This window comes from Pteropus medius, unplaced genomic scaffold (genome assembly GCF_902729225.1).
Source record: "Pteropus medius unplaced genomic scaffold, Ma_sr-lr_union100, whole genome shotgun sequence".
Lineage (NCBI taxonomy): Eukaryota > Metazoa > Chordata > Mammalia > Chiroptera > Pteropodidae > Pteropus > Pteropus medius.
This window is the reverse complement of record NW_024351543.1, coordinates 6,204,883-6,226,259: the sequence shown is the minus strand read 5'-3', so window position 1 is coordinate 6,226,259 and position 21,377 is coordinate 6,204,883. Positions and strand designations below refer to the sequence as shown.

Sequence of the window (21,377 nt, the reverse complement as noted above, 5' to 3'; positions counted from 1 at the left end):
TGTCTGTAACTTACTCACACAGTTCAGAAAATGAGAAAAAATAGTGACTCAAATGTGGTAAAATAGTATTTGTAGAATTTTAGTAAGACATATGGAATCCTTTGTCCTATTTCTGCAATCTTTCTGTTAATCTAAAGTTATTTCAAAATAAAAGTTAATAAAATACTCCAATAAAAATGTGTATTTGAGGAAATGGGGAAGGAATAGATAGATACATATAGTTTTTTAAACTCCTCCCTATTTTTTAATGTTAAAAAATTCCCATATAAAGTCTGGTCAAGTCAGTGGAGTAGGTGAATGCTGTGCTTGTCTCCTTTCATGACCACATCAAAATTACAATTAAACTACAAAATAACCATCATTGAGAATCACCTAAAATGTAGCTGAACAGAAGTCCTACAATTAAGAACATATAGAAGAAGCAATCTTGAGACTTTTAGGTGGGGCAGAGGTATGAAACAGGACGGCCCAATACCCACCAGTGGTGGATAAATAGCAAGAGGGATATCATAGCTGCAAATATCCACACAAAGAGCGAGGTGTCCCAGCCCCACACCAGTTTCCCCAACCCAAGGTTCCAGTGCCTAGAAAAGAAATCTTCCCAACTTCTGGCTATGAAAACCAGCAAAGACTGTGGCCAAGTGAGATGGAAGGCAGCTAAAGTTCCAGGCACTCCTCTTAAAGGTCCTGCAGATGGCCTTACTCATAGCTAGAATCACTGGCTCTGAGCTCCAGTGCTGGGACAGCAGCTTGAAAGGTGCCCTATGGGACAAATGGGGAGGAACTAAATTGTCTGAACTCAGAGTGAGGGCCAGAGAGGCAATCTTCTCCCAGACAAAAATGTTGACAGAATTCATTGTTTCTTTGTTGAGTCCTCCCCATCCTGGCATGCAAACAAAGGAGGCCACCACATCTAAGTCTCCATCAACCTGGATAACACCAGTCACCCCACCTTGGTGATTCCCTGAGACCCCACCACCCAACTTGGGGACCTAGGCAAGTCACTTCCAGTGGCTTTTCCACATAAATGGTCTGTCTTGGCTCATGCCACAGACTTTGCTAAAATCTCTCAAAGATTTACAAAACCCAAACAAGTAGCATCTGGCCTTGGCATGCTCCATACCTGAGCAGCCCAAAGCCCAGGACTAGTGGCAGCCAGCCTCGGTTTGCAGCTTGGCCTCTCAAGGAACCTCCAAGCCCAGTGCAGGTGATGGCCATCTGCAAATCACTCACTGGCTTATGCCTAGTGGTCCCAGGCAGGGCACAGGCTGTAGCTGAACTTGGCCTGTGATGGGCCCCTCCCGGGAGGACCCAAGGCCAGCATGTCTGGTGGCCAGTTTCTAACCCAGTCAGAGCACCACCTGGGGCTGCATCTGAAGATGACACACCCAAAGAGCAGACTGAGCAAGCACCAGAACCCTGCTAAAGTGAATTTTGCTACATAGGGTTACCCCTAAACGAAAGCTCCTCCCCTGTAGTCACCAGCCAGAACTTACAACCAACCAGCCAGGGGATCGATCTCTCTTATTGACATGCAAACAGCAACCAAGGCTCAACTACAATAGGAGGGCACACACAACCCATACAAGAGAACTGGGAACACCCAACTCAAGCAACAAGGGAGACTGCATAACTGGGCCACAGAAAACACATACTACATAAAGTCACTCTACTAAGACTGGGAAACATAGCAGCCCTACCTAACACACAGAAACAAGCACAAGGAGGCAGCCAAAATGGGAAGACAAAGAAACATGTTACAAATGAAAGAACAGGACAAATCTCCAGAAAAAGTACTAAACAAAATGGACACAAATAATCTACCAGACACAGAGTTCAAAACACTGGTTATAAGGATACTCAATGATCACAGTGAGAACTTTAACAAAGAGATAGAAACATAAAAATAGAGATAGAAAATGTAAAAAAGAACCAGTCAGAAATGAAGAGTGTAATAACTAAAGTAAAGAAAACATTAGAGAGAATCAACAGATTAGATGAAACAGAAAATTGAACTGGCGATTTAGAAGAAAAGGTAGCACAAAACACCCAATCAGAATAACAACAACAAAACAAAAATTAGAATAGTTTAAGAGGTCTCTGGGACAACATCAGCATAACAACTTTTGCATCACAGGGGTACCAGAAGGAGAAAGAGAGTAAAGAACTGAAAACCTATTTGAAGAAATAATAACTGAAAACTTCCCTAATCTGCCATGAAAATAGACATACAAGCCCAGGAAGCACAGAGAGTCCCTAACAAGATGAACCCAAAGAGGCCCACACCAAGACACATCATAATTAATATGCCAAAGGTTAAAGACAAAGAGAAAATCTTAAAAGCAGCAAGAGAAAAGCAATTAGGTACCTATATGGGAGCTCTTATAAGACTGTCAGCCTATTTCTCAACAGAAACTGCAGTCCAGAAAGGATCAGCAGAAAATATTCAAGTTGGTAAAAAGCAAGGACCTACAACCAACATTACTCTACCCAGTAAAGCTACCATTTAGAATCAAAGGACAGACGAAAAGCTTCCTAGACAAGAAAAAGCTAAAGGAGTTCATCACCACCAAACCAGTAAGAAATGTTAAAGGGACTTCTTAAAGAAAAAGAAAAAAAATTAAAAATATGAATAATAAAATCTCAATAACTACATATCCATCAACAATTATTTTAAATGTAAATGGATTAAATGCTCCAATCAAAAGACATAGGATGGCTGAATGGATAAGAAAACAAGACCCTTACATATACTGCCTGCAAGAGACTCACTTCAAATGGAAAGACACACACAGACTGAAAGTAAAGAGATGGAAAAAGATATTTCACGGAAATAGAAATGAAAAAGAAAAATCTGGAGTAGCAATACTTATACAAAATAGACTTTAAAACAAAAACTATAACAAAACAAAAAAAGGACTCAACAATTACATCTCTAGGTATTTATGTGAAAAAACCTAAAACACTACTTCGAAGGGACATGTGCACTCATATATTTATTGCAACATTATTTACAATGTCCAAGATATGGAAGCAACCTGACACCATCAATGGATGAATGGAGGAAAAAAAGAGGTGGTACCAATATACAATGGAATATTACACAGCCATAAAAAAGAATGAAATATTGCCAACTGCAATAACATGGATGGACCTAGAGGGTATTGTGCTGAGTGAAGTAAGTCAGATAGAGAAGGATATATGCCATATTATTTCACTTACATATGGAATATAAAGAACAAAATAAAAACAAAACAGAAACAAAATCAGAGACACAGAATATTTTAACGGTTGACAGATGGGGAGTAGGGGAGTAGAAGTGATGGGTTAAAAGGAGAAGGGATTAAGAAGTACAACTTGGTCATTAAAAAATAGTCATGGGGATGTAAATTATAGCATAAGGAATATAGTCAATAATAATGCAATAAATATATATGGGTACTAAGTATATCAGGGTGATCACTTCATAAGTTATATAAATATCTAATTACTATGTTGTACATCTGAAACTAATATAATATGTCAACCGTAATGAAAAATTAAGAAGTTTTTTAAAAATAGTAAAAAGAAATTACCATACAATTTCTTGTTAAAGACTGCTCATTTGGCCCACTGAATACATCAGAGGTTAAATAGGCTTTCTCTGTCTCTCAATTCCTTTATTATCTCAAGGACCCTCTGAAATAGAATATTCTACCAGTCATATTAGCATTGTCCTTCAGAAGAATCAGAAATAAAAATTAAAATATCTTTAATAATTGAAAGAAACTTTAAAAACCTCACTAAAAATAATTATCTAATGCTATGCTAGGTAGAAAACATTCACTGTCTTATTAGTATTGATTTTCATAAGGAAAACATCAAATGTATATATTTTCAAATAAGTAGAGATAAGAAGGATATTGTACAGAGGAGTGTTCCATAGCAGGAGTGTTTTCCCCGCTACTATGCACTTTTCACATTATGTTATCAATGTCTTGGCATTTACTATAGGAGATTTGCTTTTAGAAATTGTTTTAACTTAATGTCAGCACAAAAGCTAAAATTGAAGGTGGCACTGATCAGCTTAGGGTAGCGATTGTGGGTTTAGCAAGACCACTAACAACTAAAATTCACCCAAATTACTTTGCAGATTACCATATTATGCACTACAGTGCTTCCTTATCATATAGTGCTCCATATTGTAACCAAGGCACCATTCATCCAAAACAGAAACTCGCTCATATTCCCTCATAACTTCTTTAGCATCCCCTTTATCATAGAAACAATGAGTCATCATTCCAAAAAAAAAACAAAAATAAAAATTTACATAAAGAGTTTAAAAACACCTATATTTCCTCTAAAAACAACTTTAGGTTTCCCAATTCCTTACCCAAAACCCTTACTGACTGACTGGGTTTACCCATAATGTTCTCTTACTATTCCTAGCTCATGAAAAGCAATGGAGTCCATTCACCAAATCTTCACAGAATCTTAAGTTCTATGTGTTAAATTGTTTTCACATCTTTTGTTAAGAAGACTAAGAGAAGAATGCTATCTAATTTTCCTTTCAAAACCAATTCCAAGTATAAAAAACAAATAATGATTCAGTTGTTTTCAAAGAAATTATCAGTTGTTAACTTACAATGAAAGGTAAGATAGGAAGCAGAGAAAGAAAAATTAAACTGATTCACCTTTACATAGCAAAGCCAGCAAAAATAACTTTCAACTTATTTTTCCTCTTCTCACTTCAAACATCTCAAAAGGCATTTTAAATGCCATTTACCTGAACCAACCACTAAAAGCAAACAGCATACTTGAAACAAGCTGTCAAAAACCAAGTGTCTAGTTAACATGTCCAAATCAAAATTTTTTCCTGTGAAATCTGATATCTTCTACTCTACACAATGACATATTATAGTATAGAGTAGACATTTTTTCAAAATGATGAAGTAAGTACCCCATCACACCATCTTATAATTTTAAATAAAAAAAGTAATTCTTTATACTTTCAACAGAATTTTGAATGACGTGTCACAGTTTTGTATTTGTAAAAATTAAAAGTTATTCCAAAATTAAGTTGCTGAATACAAAAAATGACATAATTAAAGAATAGCTTTATTGAACAGCTTGTTAAAGGCAAAGAGAGCTATGAAAGCATTATTTGTGTAGAATTGGCATTCAAGAGATTAACATTAACAAAAGGACATTGATAGGGTATGGGAATATATGTGTTATATTGAATTAAACAATATAAGGTACTTATTAAAATAGAGTTCTAGCTATATCTCTAGTTTAAGAACATGGAATGGGTTATTTTTCTTTACAAAAACCTGACAAAAATATAACAGTAGTTAACATTCTCTAATCTTACTATCTTTCAGCCTGATTTCTGCATTAGTAAAAGTTATATATTTGATTTAATTATCATTAAATTCTCTTCCAGGTCTAAAATCTTTTGATGATTTCAAATTATTCCCAAACAATTCAATGGTTTCCCCAAGATTTGGAAGTCTTCAACCCAGTAGCATAAGCCAGGTAGTCCTGAATTCAGTTCAATAATGTATTGTAAAAAGAAGTTACTTAATTTGGAAAGATACACTAAATCATCATTTGCCAAAGTATAGTCTTTAGAATAGTAGTTCTGTAGGATATTAAGTAGTGTTATATAAAAAGGGTCATATAACCATTGACTTAAATCATATAAGTTTGAAAACTGGTCAGAAAATTTGACATTGGTCATATAAATTTGGAAAATTCTCAGTTAAACATAGGCAAATGGCTTTCTGTGACACCGGCCTACTTATATCTTTTATCATATAAAAAGATGATTTAAATTTCCAAGAGAAAAAATACATTTTATCAATAAGTTTACCATATTACTGACCAATCCAAAAGATATTTTAGTCTCTATGTTATGATGCCTCAAGCTTGTCTTGAAGTGTTGCTACTCAAAACATTTGAAAAAAAATGGAACATATAGAGTTTAAGAAGGAAAGACTATAATGAAAAATTTTTAACCATCCAATTTTTTATTCATGTATTAGGACTACAGAAAAATATTCTTAGATATAAAAGCTCATAAAGTGTAGCACATAATAACTTTTATAAAATGAGTGGGGAAATCTTGGTATAAAAAGATTAATAATATCCACTGAAACCAGTAAATATAGAGATAAATGTTAGTAGTTGTTCATTTAAATTAAAATATTTAAACTTAATTTACCTTAATTTAAATAAACTAGCTGTAAAAGAATACAAAAGTCAAGGATAGTTTCTAAATTGAAAATAGCTCATAAAATTAACAGCATTGTGACACTACAGCTTAGGACTATAGCTATTAAAGGCTTATATAGGAATATAGTGTATGGTGAAAGTATGCTAAGCAACACATCTCAAAAGAAGTAAAAAAGTAAGCAAAATCAGACCCCAAATTCCATTTATTTCACACTTACCTTTGACAATTAAAGATGTAGAAATTAAAAAATGATTTTGAACAGTCTTAAAGTAATCACTAATTAAATATACACACATGCAACTCTGTTGTGTCTAGGCATGTTCTCTGTGTGTGTGTGAATAAGACAAAGAAGATACAGTCTACATAGCAAAAAATCAAAAGAAAAGACAAAAAGCATTAAAATGAATGTCACAAAATTCATTAAAAGGAATGCCACATATTGTATGATTCCATTTATATTAAATGTCCAGAATAGATAAATCTATAGAGACAGAAAATAGATTACTGGTTTCCTATGGTAAAAGGGTGAGATAAAAAGATTGGAGAGTGATAGCTATCTTTTAGGATATGAAGTGTTCTACAGTTGATTATGGTGATAGATGTTCAACTCTGTGAATATACTAAAAGCAACTGAAATTGAAATTTTAAATAGGTGAACTCTGTGTTTATGAATTATATCTCAATAAAGCTATTAAAAATAAAATTCAAAAACTAAGAAAAGAATGTATTAGCTATAATAATAAATATAAATGAGACAAGTTTCAACACTAAAATATTAATTTAAAATATCCATCCACTTTGACTAAGCAATTCCATTTCTAAGAATGTATATACAGGGAAGGTATACTTATAGGGTTTATTACAGCATATAATAACAACTGACTTTAAAATTTTAGGTATCCATCTATAAGGGACTGGTAGAATAAATTATGGCACAGACATACAATTGAATAGTACACAACTCAGAAAAAATAAAGTAGAGCTGTATAGAATGGCAGTTAAAATATATTGTTAAGGTAAAAAAAAAAGGTGCAAAAGTATATATAATATGCTGTCATTTGTGTAATAGGATGAAAATATATTTGCATGAATATGCAAAAACTATCTCTGGAAGGATACACAAAAGACTGACAACATTCGTCACCTCCAGGGAGAGGAATTGTTAGACATTTTACCTAAGCATTTATTAACAAGAGAAAGACATTCAATTTGCGTTAAAAAAGAAATCTAGAGTGACATCAGCATCATGGCAGAGTGAGAAGACACCTTAAATCTACAACTAATTGGACATCTATAATCCAACAAAGGTTTCCTCTGCTCAACACACAAGCACAGCTGAGAAATCTACACATCACTATATCTGAAGTAGATATATTGGAATGTGTAAGGGAGGCAGGATGACAGAGAGCTGAGAGACAAAGACAATGCCTATAGACACAATTTACCAGACACTGTAGCTGAGCCGGTGGCCCAAGTAACCCAGTAGCAGTGGAAAAATTAGGATGCAGCCCCTAGGCTATGACCAGATGGAGAATAAAAGGAGCAGAAGCAGCATTGGTGCCTCAGAATCCAGTTCCCTCCTCCAATTGCTTGTGGTGGAGCCTGGTAGCAGCACCTAAGATGTGTCTGTAGCACAGTAGTGCCAGCAGCCATAGGGAACTAGAAAGTGGTATGGTGTGCTCATAAACTTTTCTTCTTCCCATCCACCACACCCCTCCACCACAGTGATGGTGCCCTGAGATGAAGGAAACCAAGGTGACCTGGACACAGCAGGGATACCCAGCACAATCACCCTGGCAATGATTCCCATGACCATGGTAATGCCCACCCCCACCATGACCCCAGAGGCATAAGTAGTGCAGGTAAGAGAAAACAAAACCTTTCACTATAGCACCATCTACTCTAAAAGAGAAGAAAGACCTCTAATTATCGATCAGCTGAATTATTAAAATCAAAGCAATAACTAAAAAAGAAAGGAATTCGCTACTTCAAATATACATTCAAGGCACAACCATCAAGCACCATGAACAATCAAGGTAACATAGTAACATGGAAAGAAATGATAATTCTCCAGAAATCAAATCCAAAGTCATGGAAGATTTTGTTCTAAATTACAGAATTCAAAATAGCATTCACCAAGAAACAATGAAATACAAGAAAACTCAGAAAGATAGTTCAATGAACTCAGGAATAAAATTAATGAACAGAAGAGATACTTTACCAAAGAGATTGAAACTATAAAAAAAAGAACCAAACAAATTCTGGAGATGAAGAACTTAATAAATGAGATGAGGAATGAATTAGAAAGCACTGGAAATAGAGAAGACCATATGAAGACAGAATTAACAGCCTTGAAGGTGGAAATCTAGAAATGATTCAGGTAGAAGAGAAAGAACTAAGATTTTTTAAAGTGAAAGAATTCTACAACCATCTGACTCCATTAGAAAGGGCCATGTAAGTATAATGGGTATCCCAGAGGAAAAGAGAGAGAAAGGAACAGAGAGCTTATTCCAAAAAATAATTAATGAGATCATCCCAAACCTAGGGAAAGAACTGAACTTTCAAGGACGAGAAGCTAACAGAAGCAGAGGGAAGTTATCACAAAAAGACTTGCATAACAGATATGTTGAAAGAAGCTCTTCTATCTGAAACAAGACAAAAGTTTACAAAACTTTGAGTATGGTGACAAACATATGGACAGAATAGAAAGTTGCAACTCTATTTCAGAATATGGTGTTAAACTCTTAATTATAACATAAAGGTTAAAGTGAAAAAAAGCATTAAAAATAACTATAGGTACTGCGATTTAGTACCTATAATGGAGAAAAACATAATAGAAAACCAACAAACTAAAATAGCAAACAGAAACACAAGGGAAAAGAAACCAGGGAGATACAGAACAACCAGAAAACAGAAAATAAATGGCTGTAGTAAGTCCTCATGTATGAATAATCACCCTAAATGTTAATGAACTGAATTCACCAATCAAGAGGCACAGAGTAGTTGGATGGATTAAAAAAAAAAAAAAAGACCAAAATTATATGCTGCCTTCAGGAGACCCATCTCAACTCCAAAGACAAACATAGGCTTAAAGTGAAGGGGTGAAATCCAGAGAAAATGGTATCCAGAGAAAAGCAGGTGTAGCCATACTTATATCAGACAAAGTATATTTCAAGAGAAAAAAGTTGAGACAAAGATAGACATTTTATAATGACAATCCATCAAAGATACATAACATTTATTAATATATAGGCATCCGACCTAGGAGTACCAAAATGTATAAAGCAATTATTAACATACCTAAAAAAAAGAAATAGACAGAACACAATAATAGTGGTAGACTTTAGCATGCTACTTACACCAGTGGATAAATCATCTAGACAGAAAGCCAACAAGGAAACATCAGCCTTAAATGACTCATTAAACCAGATAAACTTAATAGATATTTATACAACTTTCCATCCCAAAAAGACAATACACATTCTCAAGTGTGCATGAAATAATGTCAAGGATAGACCAAATGTTGGGACGCAAAACAAGTCTCAGTATATTTAAGAAGACTGTAATCACATCAAGCATCTTTTCTGACCACAACAGTATGAAACTAGGAACCAACTACATGAAGAAAGCTGGAAAAATCACATATATGTGGAAATTTAACAACATGCTACAGAATGACTATTGGATCAATGAAGAAATAAAAGGTGGGAGAAGGGAAATGCCAACTGTAGCCTTCCTGTCTCCCCCAAGGGAGAAAATTGAAACAAAACCAAGAAGCACTTGTGAAAGTCACAGCCCAAAGGCACGGGCTCTCTAAAAGATTGAGTGCTGATCACAGAAGTATAATTAATACTTCCTCTCCCCAACACACTACCACCACATCAATAGGGAACCACTATAACAAGGAAAAACAAGGAAAATCACTGCACATCTCAGACTTTACTTAAACAGGATTCTCTAGGGAAATACAAAGACAACAAGAGAGACAAAAACAAGTATACCAGAGAAAATTTTAACCTCTGGCACATACAGCTACAGCAAACAGAAAGTATAGGCTAGCCTCTAGCCAGATAAACATAAAAAGCCACAATAAATGCCTATTTACCTATGTACTTCATGTCTGTCCCTCAACAAAAAAATTGCAAGACATACTGAAAGACAAAAAACACAATTTGAAGAGACAAGCATTAGCATCAGCTTCAGATATGGCAAAGATATTGGAACTACCAACATAGGAATTTAAAATAGCTACAATTAATATGCCAAGGGCTCAAATGAAAAAAGTGGATAATAAGCAATAACAAGTAACATAAGCAGAAAAACGAAAGTCTAAGAATCGAAAAGAAATGCTAGAAATCAAAAACACAGTAAGAAAAGGAAAGAATAGTTTTGATAGGCTTAACAATAAACTGGACACAGCTGAGTAAGAATGAATAAGCTTGAAGAAATGTCTACAGAAACTTTCCGAAATGAAACATAAAGAGAAAAAAAATTAAAATTAAAATTAAAAAATAAAGAGAAAAAAGAACAGATCAGAAGAGACTATCTAAGAACTGGAACAATGACGAAAGGTGTAACACATGTAATAGAGATATCAGAAAGAGAAGGAAAAAGAAACAAAAGAAATAATGACTGAAATTTCCCAAAATTTATGATAGACACCAAATTATAGTTCCAGGAAACTCTGAGAACACCAACCAGGATACACACACACACACACACACACACACACACACACACACACACACCTGGTGTATTTCATACTGAAAATGCAGAAAATCCAAGACCAGGAGAAAATTTTGAAAGCCAGAGAAACAAAACCTTACCTAAAGAGGATAAAAGATAAGAATTACATCAGGCTTCTCTTCAGAAACCATGCAAGCAATAAGAGAGTGGAGTGAAATATTTTAAATGTTTGAAGAAAAAAACTACCAACCTAGAATTCTGTATGCAGTGAAGTTATTCTTTAAAAGTGAAGAAAAAATGATTTCCTGAACAAACAGAAATTGAGGGAATTTGTCAACAGTAGATCTGCCTTGCAAGAAATAGTAAATTGTTCAGAAAGAAGGAAAATGATATATGTCAGAAACTTAAATCTACATAAAGAAAAATAGTGTGTTAGAGAAGGAATACATAGAAGTAAAACAAAATCTTTTATTTTTCTTATTCTTAACCCATTTACTCTTTCCCCTGAGAATACTCACTGGTTGCACCTGTGGCTGCAGCATTTACCCCAAGAAAACTCACAGATTACAGTCCTAACCTTACCCCCCAAGTTTGGCATGAAATATCTTGCTTTCATTATTATTTTCTCATTGCTCTAGTATAGCCAGTCTTCAGAAACAAATGACATCATTCTATTTATAGCATTCTGTTTTTAGTAGTGGTATTTCCATTTAAAAAATATAGTAATTCTCAATCGCTGAAAATGTCAAATCTTAGATGTTTCGCTTTGTGTTGTTCCGTGCTTTCAAATTTACCACATAAAAAAATATTAAATACTGATCATCATATACATTTCGGTTACATTAGGATTAGATACAAGTTCTGTTTAGAAATAACTCCAGGAACAGTTTTTACATTTTATTTTCGCATTGAAAACCAGTCAAATTTGCTTCAGCCTCAAAGTGTGTTTATATAAAATTAAATTAATGTTAGCAGTGATTTGAACTTTTTGCCTAAATGGAAAATGGGTTAATTGATCTAACAGATCATAGTTTGTTCAAAATAATAATAGTGGCATTGTATTTGGTGATTATAGCCTACAGATAAGCGAAATGGATAACAATATTATAAGGAACAAGAGGGAGGAATTTGAGATACTCCATTAAAAGAAACGTGAATAGATGAATCCACTACTGTGGTTGGAGACTTCCACACCCCTCAGTAATTGACAGAGGCCAAAAATCAGTAAAAACATACCTGAACTAAACAATACTATCAATCAAATAAATTTAATTGGCATTTTTAGAATACATCATCCAACAATAGCAGAATATGCATTCTTTTTTTTTATTAAATTTATTGGGGTGACATTGGTTAATAAAATTATATATATTTCAAGTGTTCAATTCAGTAATACATCATATGTATATTACATTGTGTGTTCATCACCCAAATTTAATTTCCTTCCATCACCATATGTCTGACCCCTTTTACCCTTATCAAACTTACATAGATCATTAGAGATAAACCATGTTCTGGACCACAAAATACATCTTAACAAATTTAAAAGAATTAAAATCGTATAAAATAAAACCTAAATGAAATTAAACTAGAAATCAGTAAGAGAAAAATAGATGGAAAACACAAAAATACTTGGAGATTGAACAATGCATTTCTAAATAATTCATTCATCAAAGAAGAAAGCTTAAGAGAAATTAAAAATTTATTGAAAAAAATTTAATGCTAAAAAGACAACTTGGTACCAAAAATTATTTTTAATTTAGGAATAGAGGCAGAATATAATTTGGCAAAAACAACTGAGATAACAAAGAGAAAGACTGAACAAAGACATGAAAAATCTAGGGAAAGAAATAAATCATGAAGATAGAACAGCAGCTCATAACAACTAACCTGAGCAGAGGGAATAAGAGAGACAGAAAATCTTAAATTTTTTTGTAGTGTGAAGTTACAAGAAGAAAGTAGTTTGGTGGTTTCATCAAACTACTATCATTCCTTTAAAAGTAATCCTTTCACTGGATTAAGAGGATTAAGAAAACCCTGACATGATATTTAGTTAGCTTTGCTGGTGGTCCCCCAGGGTTCTTTCATCCTGGTTCCTCAAGATCAACCTGAGTATCTGGATTCTTGTCAAATATCATGGTTTCTCCTGCATCACTTTTGCCTCTACTCCTGCAGGTCCTGCATCTTCCATCTTGAATCTTAATCTCTGCCTATATTTGATCTCATTAAAGTAAGCAAATACATTTAGACAAATTGCCTTCTGTGACTATGCCCTATGCGCCCTTTGCCTGAATCTTCACCAGACTCAGTTAAGTTTCTTGGTATGACTCATTCAGCATCCTGGCCTTCCAACTACCAAATATAATGCTGTCCCCCAAAAATATATATATTTGCTAAGAATAGTATTTTATTTCACATGCTTTCCTATTTACAAATATCTGTTTGCTAGTGTAAGAGTAACTAAAAATGAGAGGTTAGAAAATAGAAGTGAGACTACTCTGGCACTGTAAAATATTTGCAGTGATACAGGCCAGATAATTACTCTGGAATTCAGTTAAAATAACTGGTTTAGCTGATGTCACACACACAGCTCAGGTGAAAAATTAAGAGTATTATAGGTAGCTCACCTCGTTCAGACTATTACATATGCAACAGAGCTTCCTATAGGATTTTTAAAAATTAGTTTCATTTTTATAAATAGTTTTATTTCTGCAGAAAATAAAATTTTGTATTTACCTGGCTATACAAAAATATTAAATTGATTGCTGGGTTGAATTCTCAGAAAAACAAGAATTACCTCAAATCTTCTATTTATCTCCTAGAGTTAAAAAGCTTCTATTTGCCTGCTAAGAAATACTATGTGAAGGAATAAAATATATTGTCTCAAAATAGAGAAAAGAAAACGTAAATTGTGAATAAATGAAGAAATTTTACAAATGAAAAGAGCTCAAAACATTGTTATACTTAGTATAGTTGTTTTCAAGTATACTATTTCAAGTATATGATTTTACTAAACAATAGCTATTGTGTATTATGTTCTATATAATTATATAATGATTTTAAATCATTTTGAATTAATAATTATGTAACAAATTCAAATTATATAACAAATTCAAATCAACCAATATTAATTCTTGGCTGTTGATCAACAAGAAAAATTTCTCTTATCTAGGTACTGAAGCAGGACTGCTTAGCAACATATTATAGCAACTTTAGCTTCAAAAGCTACTTTAGAAATAATAAATTGCTAAAAGAGAAAAAAATGCAGCTTCTAACAGCTATCAGCTGAAGATTGCCTGGTACTAATAGCTAGGCTACCGTGATCACCTGTGAAACATGAACAGTTTCACAGAAAATCATCAGACAAGGCCCCTTTATGACCATGATGAAGCAAGACGAAAACAAAACCACTACAAGGTCATGTCTGGGTACAGATAAATGTAAGAACCTTGCGCAAACCACACTAATGATTAAACGTTCCCCTCATCCAACGATCACAACAGTGCCTTCTTTAGTAATTAGAGTTTAGCCTATGCCATTCTCCTTGCTCCTTAGATAAAAGTCCTTAGGATACATAATGACAGAATTGTCCCCCATTTTCTGACAACACTCAGTTATGCTTCTTCGAGCTTTCCTAAAATCAGCTAACACAATCTCAAACCCTGTAACAAACCCTAATCCTGTAATAAGCTCTTTCTAACACCCTCTTACTGAGATGTCTCATAATTCCCTTTGGTGCGCAATCTCCCTGGTTGTGATAAACCCAACTTTGTTTGACTATAGGTATGCAGTCTCTAGTTGATGAGCATAGACACTTCGTTTCTTTTCAAATATTCTAAAACCCAGTCTACACATTATTTTGACCGGTCTTTTTAGCTGGAAAATTAAGTCAGTATGATATTGACATAAGAACAGGCAGAGATGGAAGGACATTGTTATCTCAGATACAAATACTAGTACATACCAAAAGTTAATATATAACAAAGGAGCATCACAATCTGTAGAAAAATAATAAATTGTATGAGAAAATGGATTGGCTATTTGAAAGGAAAAATCATTTTAGAAACACACTGTACACCAAAACAAGTTCTGTTTGAACAAAAAGTTAAAATATAAAAGATCAAAACACCAAAAAAAGAAAATAGAAATGAATATTTAATCAAAACTGAATTTTAAAGGCATTTCATTGCTTAGGAGATAAAAAGGAAGGGATCAAAGATTGAACTATACAAAAAAAAACTGTCACTATAAATAAAATCTTTTATAAACATCATTATTTTGACAATTAAGTAAAAACAAAAAACCCAATTTCATCTTATGAGGGACAAAAACAATTCAAAAGCTTAAAATTGGGCTCCTATTTGAAACTTTTAATGAATATAGTCAAAGTTATTGTTATTAAGGTAATATGTAAATGATTTATAGAACTCTAATGTGGGAAACCAATAAATCATCTTGTCATTAAAAGTAAACTATGGAACTTAGCTCTATGGTTTTATTACACACATATCTTCAAGTAAAGGCAGAAGGGACTTTAGAGAAACATACTAAACTTCAAGAAGTAGGAATTAGGTTTAATCACTAGTAATAATCTTACAGATAAATTTGCAAATTATGGATGATTTCAAATCAGTTCTATACTGAAATATACGCAAAGTATGACAGCATTGCTTGTTTTTAAGAACATAAGAACTGCCATATTGAATGAGACCAACAACCCAATTTGCTGACAATATGCTACCACCAAAGGAACTTTTGTGAGAAAATGTGATTGTTCTCTACAGTAATTTTAAAAAATTATAAACATAATTCCTACAAGTCCACAATCTCTTCCTCAAACTTACCCCTGCACCCTTATGGTCCTAGGAGAGCCTAAAGTACTGAATAATCTGGCTTTGGTTTCTGGTTCTTAAAATTTTTTTTTTAATTTTAATTCTTTTTGGTTCTTAAACTAATTAACGTCTGAGTTCTAACATGGTAACTTAATTCTTCTGGTTTGCATCCATTACTATTCTTAAAGATACCCATCCTCTACTGTCCATTTTGGTGACAGGAGCATGAAGCATTTGGTGAGATGCTTTATCCACAACAACGTATCCCACAATGTCAATTATACTACCTTCTATTCTATTAGTTTTGTAAATTATAGAATGAGACAAGTCCACCCATCTCAGGGAATCTTGTATAGTTCTTTTAATGAATGAAAATGTAGAACTGTGGAACTGTGACAATGGTCTTGTGCCAATCTCATTTACAGAACCTCCCAAGTAAAATGACGTAAAATTAGAAGAAAGTGAAGACCATGAAAAACCTGAAGATGAGATACTAGTCAGAGATACCTAGGTACTAATCTTCTTTCATCTTTCCATAGTTCTGGAAAGCCCAACTCTCCACAGTCCACACCTGTGTTTCTTATTTTATACATATTTATCTGGCAATATCTGATATTATGTCTTGTATGAATATCATAATTACAAATCCATTTCCATACAGAAGATATGCTAGTTATCTACATGTTGGCTCTGACACCGTGATAATTTATAAAAATAGTTTAAAAGTGTTAATGAATACTGAATTGGCTAATTTGAGTGTATTCAAAACTTTAGGGACAATGCCATCTGGTTCTGGTGATATATTTATTTTTGTCTATTTCGTTAATTCGGTCTAGAACATTCCATGTTTGTCACTGTCGATCTAATACTTCTGATTCCCTTAAAAATCATTTAGAAACAAGAATATTTCTAATAACTTCCTCAATAAAAGCTGAAGTGAATTTAATTGAATCTTTCTAAAATCTCCTTTGCCATATCTTTTTGAAATTACATACCATGTTCCATGTTACATAAAAACAGGGAAATCATTCAGTGAAAGAGTGACATAAAGTGGTGTCACTCTTTCACTGAATGGTTTCCCTGTTTTTATGTAATATAAAATTTATTTTTTCCTGACCTCGAATCAAAATTCTTCTACTATTTCTGTATTTTTTAACTTCTTATAGATGTGTACAGATTATAAAGCTTGCAGCTTTACACTTTTACTTTTTAAGGCTACCAAATGTCATACTACCTGCCTATGGAAGCTATTATACAATAAAAATCAATAATTGTAATACAATAATAAGCATATATATGTAGATTGACTGTACAGCTTACTTTAAGATGTATGCCAATGAACTACCATAATACTTATTTAATGCATGTTATTTAATGGAGTTTCACATAAGACTTGCTTATGGAGCATCACTGCTCTAGGGAAACCAATGTAGAATTTTTAGCAAGGAAATGATATAATTAACATTATAATTCAGAAATAGCCATTATTATAACAAAATGAATTGGAATAGGGTAAAACAAGAGGTGAGAAGATCAGTTAGGAAGTGATTTCAAGAGACTAAGCAAAAAAATATGATGGAATAAATGAGTACTGAAGATGACAAAAGAAATTATATTTCAAAAATACTGAGGAAACAGAATAGATAGGATTATATGACCAATCAGATAATAGAAAGAAGGATGGTTTTCCAAAGAGCAGGTTCTAGATGTATACTTTAATTTTGATCATGTTGAAAAGGTATAAGTATCCAGAAGGTGCCAACTGCTTAGTACTCAGAATAGAATGTTCTTTGCACATTTAATCAGTGAGTCTAAATGAAGTCCCCAATTTAGTAACAGCTGTAATTTTGGAATTTCCTTAATCTATTTTTATATATTTTATTATAGTTCAAGTAACCTAAATTACAGTCATAACCGCTTTTTCGAAATTAACTAAATTCCTATCCAAAGACGCCATAGTACTTTACCCATTTAGTAAGATTTCAATACTATTTTAGTGTTCAGCTTATATAGCTATCTATCCTTATAATTTCTTTGAAAATTATTACCTGATATTATTATAACCCACTGGTGATAGTCATTCCACAAAAAAACAAGGTGATTTTAAAACTTTACCAGTAATATATATATTTTGTCATCTTTTCCAATTTACAAATTGCTTCACCTAATTGTCTTAATTGATCTTCCTGATAAACGTCTTACATAAGAAAAGGGGGTCAAATATATGGTGATGGAAGGAGACTAAACTATGGGTGGTGAGCACATAATGCAAAACACAGATGGTATATTATAGAACTGTACACTTGAAACTTACATAATCTTATTAACCAATGTCACTCCAATAAATTTAATGAAAAAAAAAGAAGAGTGAAAATACTTACTGGTATACTACAGATGAAAAAAATCAAGGCTCAAGGAAGATAAACGTCTTGCCCAAGATTATATGGCTGACAAGTGGCAGAGCTTTAATTAAAATACAATTTTCCAATTCCAAGGCCAGTGCTCTTCCTACCATGCCATGTTTTTGAAGTATTACATATTTAACCTGCCATTTTCCATGACTATCTCTTAACTAAAGAAATAGGAAGGTGACTATAATCCCATTTTACTCTCTTGTATTAATTCATTTCCCAATTTTTTTAATTTAAAACATTCTCTACCAGCTTTATAACCTCAACAGCCTAATGCCATTCAGTTTCAGAAGCCTACCTTCTCTATACCAATTTTACCTTTACTAAAACTCTCCTCCATCACTACCACATTCACGACTGAGAGAATTTGAAATTTTTTTCAGAATCTTGAAGTGGAACTAGTAATACATCAAAGATTAGAGAATCAGGGCATAATTCTCTTGCCTAGAAGTTCAAATCTGGCCTCCAGGACTCTGTTTACTTATTTATCTTATGACCACTATTTAGCCCCTTCCATAATCTGATGAGATATCTATTTTTTCAAGTTGAAGACAGAATTGTGTAAACTTTGTATACAAAACTGCATTGTATATAAACCTCATAGGGTAGGTTAAACTGTTGATCTAATTCTATATAAACTTGCTTTTATGTAAATTAATTTACAATAGTTTAATAACTATAGATTTAATGTTTTTATAATAAAACTACTGGGAATAGAGACTACGGTAATTATTGAAATGTATCTCATGATACACTGTTTACTACAAAAATAATTTTAATAATTTCAAAAGATTGTTGAAGTAAAAAATTTAATAATTTCTGTGATTTCAAAAGTTTACTGTTTTTCTTATGTATTCAAACACATTTATAAAATCATATTCATTTGTTCTCATCTCTTGCCATCGAAAACTCTTTTGCTTATTAAATAGAAGTTCAACATTAAAGTACAATTATCTAAAATGTTTCCTTACTAAACCAGAACACAGGCTATTTTTTTCTTTCAAGTATTACAAGTTCTTACAAGTATTAAGCGCATGGTATTTGTTTAAAGTTTAAGACTCTGGGGGTGTTTTTATTCAAAATTTAAACAATGAATTCTTAAAAATTCCATTAGATCTATTAAAATGGATATATTCATCTAGCTATTATCTAGTTAATTCTAGCAACATTTTAAGAGCTTTAATCATTTACTGAACAGTGAAATAAAAATAAAATTAGTTTCTCTGAATGACATCACGGAATTAACCACAATGACAATTTTCTCCTTCAATTTACTACTTTACATAAATATTACATTAAAATTTTTGTCAACTATTGGGCCTTAACATCATCTTGCAAATTCTATTTTTATGCTTGCCTATTTCCCTCTTAAACTACCATGGCCATTTAAGTTGATGTCTGGAACATTTTTGTTAATTCAAACTGACCTATCCACAGAGTTCTCTGCAGCAGACTCTTTGATGCTGGCACTTCAACAAATTCCCGTCGCATGTGTGCGTGTGTTTTTTAATACTTCTTTCCCCATAACAGTAAAAGAAACAATAGTCTTTAAGTCAATTCTAAACTTACCTTGCAAATCTGGAAATACTCTGAAGTCAGGGTTTCCTGAATTTCTTCTCTGAGAACCCCTGCAGTCCCTCCTGGATGCACGGAACCACTACCACTGTTACTGCCACTGCTGCTACCACTGCCAGGGGAGGAGGCAGTTAAGCCATCCAAAACTTTTCGGAAATTAAACTTCTTCATTTTAAAAACTGTTGAGAAATTCAAAGGAAAGGGTGACTTAACACACAGAATTACACTTAGGTGTTTAGCTTTTCATTAATCAAGGCAGTAGCCAGTCCCCATTTTATGAGCATGGGCTATGAAGGACTAAAAAATAAATGGATAAATAAAAAAAAGAGTCAGGCTTCATGCTGTCAAATTTTAATTCTAAAAAGCATATCCTTCAAAACCAAAAACTACAACTCCAAAAGCAACAGTATTTTCTCTTCATACATCAAATTTTCAAGGACTTTATCCCTAGCTGGTGCTACGCTTTATCAGCACTGGGGTAAAAATAAAAGGCAGTGTCATCGTCGTCATTAGCATTATATCATCATTATTATACAATCAAACCAGAGCCCAACAGACCAAGAGTCTCCCTCTGTTAAGGGCGGGCTTTCCTACTAAAGGTTCAGCTCAGAATATTTTATTGACAGAAAAATGATTGGGGTGGGGGGGAGCAGTATTTACTCCGCCACCACCTTCTGGGCTCTCCCCCATCATCTTCAATGCTCCCTTTTTCTCAATGGGAAATGTAGGGGGGGCGGCTTTTCCCATTCTCCACCTGCAACAGCCCGGACCCCAAAGCATCCGCGAGAGACCCAGGGCAACAGCCAACAGGAGGAGCTAGTGGCGGCGCCTGCTGCCCCCGCTTCTCCCTCCGCCTCCCCCGCTTCTCTCCCAGCATCTCCCGACCCCATCCTTCCTTCACGGCTCAAACCGCCCCCCCCAGGCCCCCTCCCAAGCCCTGCACTGCCCGCAGCAGCCGCCGAGCTAGCCCGCCGGTCCACTCTCCCCGCAGCACAGCAGCGGCTCTCGGGAGGACGCCAAGCAGTGGCGGCGACCGCTGCGGCGTGAGTCCCGCCTCTGCCAGCTGGGCGCGCGGAGCCGCCGCTCCCGCGGTCCCTCCCCGGGCCGAGCGCCTAGGCGCGGGGCTCTCTCCCGCGGGCGCGCGAACACACAAACACCCTCACACGGACATTCACGCGTGGGCGCTCACGCTCACAGACGCACACACAGGTGTGAGGGAGCCGCTGCTGGACGGCGGCGTCCAAGAGGGATGACTATCTGACTCTCGACTTAGGCACCTTCTTCAGCCGCCACTATCCGCCTGCCGCCCGGGGAAGCTCGGGGTGCAAATGGAGGCGGGCTCGCAGGCGTAGGTCCAGACCCGCTCCGGCCGCTTCTCCAGTCTCTCGGACCGCGGCTCCTGGCGCTCTCCGAGGTCCTAACGGAGCAGGAAGGCTCCACCGCAGGCTCCGCCCTCCCGCCGTGGGAGGCAAGCCCCGCCCCTCGCTCGCCCCGCCCCCTCCTGCCCAGGCCGCCCTGAGCTGGTGAAAGGGGCGGAGAGTGCCGGGACATCAAAGGGAGGGAATAGCTACTTCTCCAATCCTAGGCTCAAAAGGGCCAAGTTCCGCGGTTGCGAGGCGCGGAAGAAATTTCGGGATAGGCCTATGGAAAAGCCAA

General features: G+C 34.8%; 1 protein-coding gene across 3 annotated transcripts in view; it reads right to left on the bottom strand.

Annotated features, from left to right (window-relative positions):
* The window catches only part of STXBP5L (syntaxin binding protein 5L), a 260,367-nt gene extending 239,219 nt beyond the window's left edge, over nucleotides 1–21,148 (bottom strand). For all 3 annotated transcript variants that reach the window (XM_039843137.1, XM_039843139.1, XM_039843138.1), the window contains exons 1-2: nucleotides 20,999–21,148; nucleotides 19,716–19,900 (exon numbers count right to left, since the gene is read on the bottom strand). In XM_039843137.1, the coding sequence (XP_039699071.1) occupies nucleotides 19,716–19,892 (177 nt within the window). In that variant the 5' untranslated portion in view covers nucleotides 19,893–19,900; nucleotides 20,999–21,148. The remainder of the gene's footprint in view (nucleotides 1–19,715; nucleotides 19,901–20,998) is intronic.
* Between the last annotated feature and the right edge of the window lie 229 nt (nucleotides 21,149–21,377).